General features: G+C 39.0%; 1 protein-coding gene across 1 annotated transcript in view; it reads right to left on the bottom strand.

Moving 5' to 3' along the window:
* Positions 1 to 237: 237 nt before the first annotated feature.
* The window catches only part of LOC142486439 (M1-specific T cell receptor alpha chain-like), a 75,752-nt gene continuing 68,201 nt past the window's right edge, over positions 238 to 7,788 (bottom strand). Inside the window, exons 4-7 of the mRNA XM_075585033.1 lie at positions 3,782 to 4,069; positions 2,577 to 2,630; positions 1,869 to 1,976; positions 238 to 1,322 (exon numbers count right to left, since the gene is read on the bottom strand). Of these exons, the coding sequence (XP_075441148.1) occupies positions 1,870 to 1,976; positions 2,577 to 2,630; positions 3,782 to 4,069 (449 nt within the window). The 3' untranslated portion in view covers positions 238 to 1,322; position 1,869. The remainder of the gene's footprint in view (positions 1,323 to 1,868; positions 1,977 to 2,576; positions 2,631 to 3,781; positions 4,070 to 7,788) is intronic.

Genomic DNA, 7,788 nt, shown 5'->3' with positions numbered 1-7,788 from the left:
CACATGTGGGATTTGCCATTAAAGATAATAAACGTATGGAAAGAAGATCTGACTTCTGACCCAGTTACAAGAAGAACATTTTACAATTTGCATCTTGTCAAATTAAACTTTTCTTTGCACTGATTGGTCTTTTATTCCAGCGCAGGGAATAAACGTGCGGAGAACTGAATGTATAACAGTGCCCAGAAGTTTCCATCGCAGCGCATTGTGTATTTATTTATTACGCCGAGCCATTACTGGTCATTTATAATCATTTTAATATAACATTAAGAAAGTTTATCTATATTGTACAAAACCAAAGCACGGTGCATATTACAATTCCGATACGTTTATAATTCTTATACACAGTGGGGAAAATAAGGGGACGAGATACAATACACAGTTCCAACCGAATGACAAATATAAAAACAAACAAAGGTATTTAACAGCAGCTGATAAGGGACAGTTAATTACATCCACAATGGTGATATATTCTTCTGCTAAAGTGCAAAATGGGAGTTACAATACGTTTTCCCTAATTTACTCAATGATACAAACATTAAGGGAAAGGTTCCTGTTTTGAAGAGCTTGCACTCTATTTGGTTAATAGCCAAAGGGAAAAAGTAAAGGCAATTAATGGGACACTGGTCAGAAATGTAAATGAATTGAAATGAATAACTGCATTCCTAAATAAAACGATGAAATTATCCCATTTTACAGTAAAATGTGTGTAAATTTCAGGTGAGCATTATATTATATGAGCCTGACTTATGGTGCCTTAGGCCGCGCATATAGTTCCGGCGATACGACATCGCCCAAAAACAAATGCATTGCCGCCACCGTGTGCGCTTAAAGTAAGCGCGATGGCGACAATGCGACGGAGCGAATACTGGTTATCCGCAAAATTTGATTTTTCAAGGGCTGTCGCCTCATGTGACAGCCCTTGAACCAATCAAATGCCAGGAAACCCGCGCCGCCATCGCCCAGCGAAATATAACGTTCACCTGTGGCGACATAAACCGTCGTGTCACCATCGACGGCACTATATGCGCGGCCTTATTGCACCCAGTTCCATCACACAGTTCTCATCCTTCAGCAGAGCTACAATCACAGCTCATGCGACAATCACACAATACATCATAATAAAATTACACCATACAAAACGCTCCTTGTGTGTGAGGAGAAGGGACAAAGGAGAAATATATACAAATACTCAAACTGAGAAGCACATTTACAGATCAATCTTAATGGTAATAACAGATATGCTGGAGAGTGCGAGAGCGCGGGGAAAACTTCTCCTGTTATGATATGATTGTTGGGTCTGAGGCCCAGAAGATCTGATTCTGTTGAGAGAAAGGAACAATTAGTCATGGGAAATGTCTCTGTGATACGGGAAGGGAGTGTGGGCAGTATCGGTTAGAGGTTAGCAATGCTGAGCATGGTGTCAGTGGTGGGCACAGCATGAAACAATATTTTGTATATGGCTATGAAATACTAACCACAGTGTTATTGTCTATATCATGTATAGTTTCTTTGCTATAGACATGAAGGTGGATTTAATGTAATGACTGGGATTGGAGGCAGCGGTGGGATATTTCACCTTCATTTTAATGGGGAAGCAAACTAATTTGTAGACTGCTACTAATTCTGAAGAAACTTGTTCTACCTTGTTTTGCAGCCAAGATCTCCTGAATATAACCGCTTTGCATAATTTTTAATGGAACCCAAATTGTACACCACTTGTGGGACAGATTGCCTCATCCCCCCTACTGGTTACACCTAAAAGCTCTTTAAACACCTGGCTGAGACTTCCTATCTGGGAGAATTGGCTGAAGACGGAGCAACATGTAGATAAGACATGGCACGTTGTATGATGTAATGCAACATACCTTAAAATGACCAGAGTTTTAGGGTCAAAATCAGATTAAATAATATCCCTTTGATAACCAGAACCCTCATCCCAAGCACTGTGAGGGACAAGGAGTTCAATCTCTCATCTGAAACAAAAGAAAGAGGATTCCAGATTTAGTGATAGCGAACACAGACTGCGCTCTTACATTAACATCCGATCTGAAATAGAACAAGTTCTGCGTCCTTGGGGGATTGGGAAATAGAGAGCTCAGAAACTACAGAATTATCTCCAAAAGCATTAGCAGTTAGTGAGGATTATTGCTAATGCTGTGATAGTCGGTGCTTTCATCAGAGCCATATTGTATAGGCCAATGTACCATCTGCCTACTGTATGTATCAATATACAGCATGAAAGACAGGATAAAGGTCAGATGTACCTGCCGAGTCTGTGCTACTCAGCAAGGGAATATTGTAGTGTTTTCTCAGTTACCATAACTAAGGTAGTAAATGCAAAGGGAATAGTGGGAAACCCACTTATTGCTGAACAGACGTCATGTGGAGCCGTGCTTATTATCTTCACAAGTAAAATTGCAGAGTAATAATCCCCATCCTATTAGTCAGGTCAACTGGGAGAGCAATTATTACATCCCCCGTAATCTGATACCAGCTGTGATACAGGGGGGCCCATTCCCACTTCACCTAAGAGTTGGGGTTTGGTGCGAATCTATTGAAGAAACTCTGCTCACCTGTTTTGAAATTATCATCAATTGACAAAGATGAGCACATCTGGGAACCTTCATCTGGGGAAAAAAACACGTCCTATAATGAATAATTCCTCAGATTACCGAGTTCACATGACAAACTCTGCAGTGTGTTGGTTAGTTAATAACAAAGAACTTTGTAGTAAAATGTTGTTGTTATAGCCAACTAACAACAATGTGTATTGCATTGTAGGTAAATAACATTTGTAAGAATAAATATGTACTCTAGAGAGGAACAATGTAACGTTACATTTTTATGTTAAATAATGTATTGGATTTGTATCCATGGTTACATGGCACAATAAATTGTGTTTCCGGAAAAATAGAACATCACATGGACCAGGATCAGGAAAAAATCAATTACCAGAGAGTGTGTCCCATAAAATAAAAAATATTTAATGAATCAACAGCAACCAGCTACATAATGGGGCAACAGAGGCCCCCACCAACGCGTTTCGAGCATGGAGCTCTTTGTCAAGGTGCATAAATGCACCTGTATGTAAGGTATGGAGCCCCCTAATAACATTGTTCTGTTCTCTATAATATAGTGGGGCTTATGTGTATTGGTGTTTTCTCATTGGGAGTCATACCATTTCTTTCTTTAGTGTATATAGTGCATAAATGCACATTGACAAAGAGCTCCACGCTCGAAACGCGTTGGTGGGGGCCTCTGTTGCCCCATTATGTAGCTGGTTGCTGTTGATTCATTAAATATTTTTCATTTTATGGGACACACTCTCTGGCAATTGATTTTTTTCCTGATCCTGGTCCATGTGCTGCTCTATTTTTCCAGAAACACAATTTGTACATGCAGTGGACAAAAGGATGCACACCCGATCGGAGGATAATCATTGAAGAACTGACAAATGTGAGTTTTTACTCTATTACACCACTTTGCTTATGTTGTCGTTCCACTTTGATATACATCTGTCTGGACACAAGCGTGTAAGGATATTTACTGCAGTGATGGTGGAATTCTGACCAGCTAGTCGAAGCATAGTGAACTAGTGGTGTTATTATTATTTGGAGGTCATGCATATTTGATACCCAAGGGTTTCACAATGGACTTTATCCTCAGTCTCAAAGGACTTTCCTTGCTTAACTAAGCTATTTGACCATATAGATAGTGCACCATACAGTTTTGTATATTCTACATGCCACAATATAGACTTATTGTAACGAGTATATACCTGTAGGATTCTGTGAATTATATTGCTTGTCTTTGTACTTGGCGATGCAGTTGAGGTTTTCAGACGGGTTATTATAATCCCACGTGACTACGCCATATCTCCATTTATTATCAGACTGGTCCAGCATTATTTTCTCGGTCAGATTCACGGCTTCGCCATTAACTTCCATCTTCATGTCATTGTCAGATGACTGGAAATCCGTGGTCAGACACGCTGACCAGGGCAGCCCTTCTGTTGCTTCCTGAGATTTGAGGAGGTACACGGAGGGTTCTGTGATGTCTGTGATTTCTGCGGGGGGAAAAGAGCAGGAGGAGAAGGGGTTAATTCATTTAATAAAATGCAAAGTTACGGTTGCATCTAGTTTTACAAAATCTGCATTACGCCTCCTTTTGAAGCTTATCACTTTGTTGTGACTGCGCCACCATGTTCCATATCAATTACATTTTAAAAAGCAGATCATATGATACAATTATATATATATATACAGGCATACCCCGCTTTAAGGACACTCACTTTAAGTACACTCGCGAGTAAGTACATATCGCCCAATAATCAAACGGCAGCTCACGCATGCGCCTGTCAGCATGTCCTGAACAGCAAAGTTGAACTCCCTACCTGTACCGAAGCTGTGTGCAAGCGGGGAGACTATAGAGCCTGTTACACATGCGTTATTTACATCAGTTATGCACGTATATGACGATTGCAGTGCAGTACATGCATCGATAAGTGGGAAAAAGGGAGTGCTTCACTTTAAGTACATTTTCGCTTTACATACATGCTCCGGTCCCATTGCGTACGTTAATGCGGGGTATGCCTGTATATATATATAATACAATATAAAGTTTCCACTTCTTTTCTCCACTCTTCTGATGCTTCATGAGTTTTTACATAAATACCCAATGACTGGACCCCAAGTGCATGTAATATGTGGAATTTCTAAGTACAGTTATGGGGCTATTTAATAAAGTGAGACGCTGGTAACAGTTAACAACGTGTCCACAGCAAGGGATTGGAAGTTGACACATTAACTATGTAACTATTGAGGGTCCCTCACTGAATATTATATATGTGGGTATGAGAGTGGATACAACATTAAAGCAGATACTGTATGTTGATGCAATTAATTAATTACCCATGGAGACTGTGATGGCAGAAACAATAGATATCTTCAAAAAAAAGGTTGGACATCTTTTTAGAAAGGAAAGGTAAACAGGGATATACCAGATAAGTAAACATGGGAAGGATGTTGATCCAGGGAGTAATCGGTTTGCCAATATTTAGAGAAGTGCACAAGTCTTCAAGCAACTTGTCATTCATTTCAGATACATATTCCACATAAGATGCAGAAGTCTGAGGAATAGAGATGGGGGAACCAGCCCGGACTTTTCTGAATTTGACATTCAAAATACATTCCACGGTGTAAAATCCATCAATGGATTGTTACCGTTCCAATCCAGACGGATCTAAAACCGCCATTAGACACAGTCCACTAGTGGATTTTAACAATCCATCCGTGGACTCCGCAATCTGCAGCAGATTATGGAATTAGGGAATAGATTGTCCGTGTTAAAACACCATCGCCATTTTTGAGACTGATCAGCTGAAAACTGTGGACTAAAGGAACCGGCTGATCCAAATCTGCCTAAAAAATTCACCCATCTCTACTATGGAACCATAAATACATTTATGATAGAATCTGCCCTTCGTCAGGTCCCCTATAATAACTGGAGAGTTGAACACAAAGTCGTACTCACTGAGTGTCAATCAATTTGGTTCCCTGTCCAAAAACAGTTTTGTAGTTGCCACCATAATGGACACTACACAAGGGATATTTACAAATACGGAGGAGAGGAGATTGCACTGGTACTGGGGGCATCAAATCATCATTGAGGACTTACCAGGATCTACTCTGAGCATTGTTCCACCTCCAAGCACCATTTTGTATCCCCCAGATCCATAAGTCACACATCACACAGCCACTTTACAAAAAGAGTACAGGCCCCATTGCCTGGGTTGTAAGGTGCCTTACCCACGACTCTCTATGGTTTAAATGACTAATTAATTGTAATAAAGACTATGAGATACAAGTAATAATCATCAGAATTAACTTTTCAAAAGCCGAAGGTTGAAACATACATGGTTTTAATTAACTGTAACACAGACTATGAAGAAAGAAGATTTCACCTGCAACAAAGGGAAAGGTTCTTTACAGTAAGGGCAGTTACAATGTGGGATTCATTACCCATGGAGACTGTGATGGCAGATACAATACATTTGTTCAAAAAAAGCTTGGACATCTTTTAGAAAGGAAAGGTATACAGGGATATACCACGTTAGTAAACATGGGAAGGATGTTGATCCAGGGAGTCATCTGATTGCCAATTTTTGGATTCAGGAAGGAATTTATTTTCCCCTTTAGGAGATATCATTGGATGATATTTCACTGGGGTTTTTTCTTTGCCTTCCTCTGGAACAATATACTGTACGTATGGATATAGGATAAAGTTTATCTGTCGTATAAATTTAGCATAGGTTAAACTTGATGGATGTATTTCTTTTTTCAACCTCACCTACTATGTAAAATGACATGTTCAAGTATTTTGCCTGAATCTGTTGTATTACACATCAATGGTGTGTCCCAAATATGAGCTTTCTTACAGCATCATACACACGATGTTACACATCCTTACACTTGGACTCACTCCCACACTGCTGCCTTCCTATCAATGTATTCCATAACCTGCTCCATTATGTTCAAGTCTTTATACAAATGGCATATATCTGGAAGACTGGCCTGGGACCTGGTCCTTATTTTGACACACACACATAAAGGAGCCGATTCTATATCCGACAAAGCCACCAATTGGGCCAAAATTCCTCATGGAAGCCAGAGATGGTAGAGTCTAATACACTTACAATGCTTTGGATAGACACAATGCTCCTAAATATGGAATAAAGCCAATGATCAAATACTGTGTGAGATTTTACAGCAGGTGGGAAAATGGGCAGACGGCGGCCAATGGGTTCTTAGCTGCTGTCACATTCTATGTAAGATAATTGCTGTTTTTGCATTCCTTACTGATTATTTCCAAATGTGTTATTGTTTGGAAGGTAATTGGCCATAATTTTATTTCTATATAATAAAAACACAACTTACAAACAAGACCAGAGGATTCTGGGAGTTATAGTATATAGATTATTATTATTTTTTTTTTTTTTCATATAAATGCATAGATTTATTTGTTCTGAAATTAAGATGTATCATATCAAAATGGTGTCTTATGTTGTGGCAATTTCTAGTGTTCTAACAAAATGATTAGATAATGTGTGTGTGTGTAGGGGGGTGGGGGTTATGGGAGGGTAAAGATATAGTAGATATTATAATTTTTTTCATGCTAGATTTATATTATATGGATGATTTGACAGTATTCAAATAGGTTATATATTGATACATACATCATTCTACTATGTATGTTTAATTATTATATTTATATTGTTTCATATTATTCAAAAACGAATAATAAGATTACATTTTAGTTTTTTTAAAACACAACTTACGTGGTGTCACTTTGAGGAATGTTCCTGTCCCAAATATTAGTTTAAGACCTGCTCCATAATTCACACAGTATTAGAGGCTGTTACAAAAACAGTCCTTCCCCTAAAGGCTCCTCTCTTTCTCAACAGCCGGGCACCGTCTGGGCCAAATCTACCAAAATCCTGAGAAAACGTGTAAAACCAGGAATTACAGAAGGTTACTATTTTCCAATTCACTGGAAGAGCTGATCATTTTAAATGAGTTTCTTGTTAGCGGCTCCAGACGAGATCATTGAGATGCAGAAGTTGTTGAATAGTAATTTGGAAAACTCAGTAACATTTGAAGAAATATTTGCAAGGAAATGGGAATAATGCTGCTGGTTCCCCTCACAGCCAGAATGGTACCTCTTCCAAATATAACTTTTCTTACACCTTCATACACACAATGTTACACATCCTTACACTAAGGCATC

Source organism: Ascaphus truei, unplaced genomic scaffold (genome assembly GCF_040206685.1).
Source record: "Ascaphus truei isolate aAscTru1 unplaced genomic scaffold, aAscTru1.hap1 HAP1_SCAFFOLD_867, whole genome shotgun sequence".
NCBI lineage: Eukaryota > Metazoa > Chordata > Amphibia > Anura > Ascaphidae > Ascaphus > Ascaphus truei.
The sequence above is the reverse complement of the archived record's forward strand: the minus strand, read 5'-3'. Positions and strand labels throughout refer to the sequence as shown.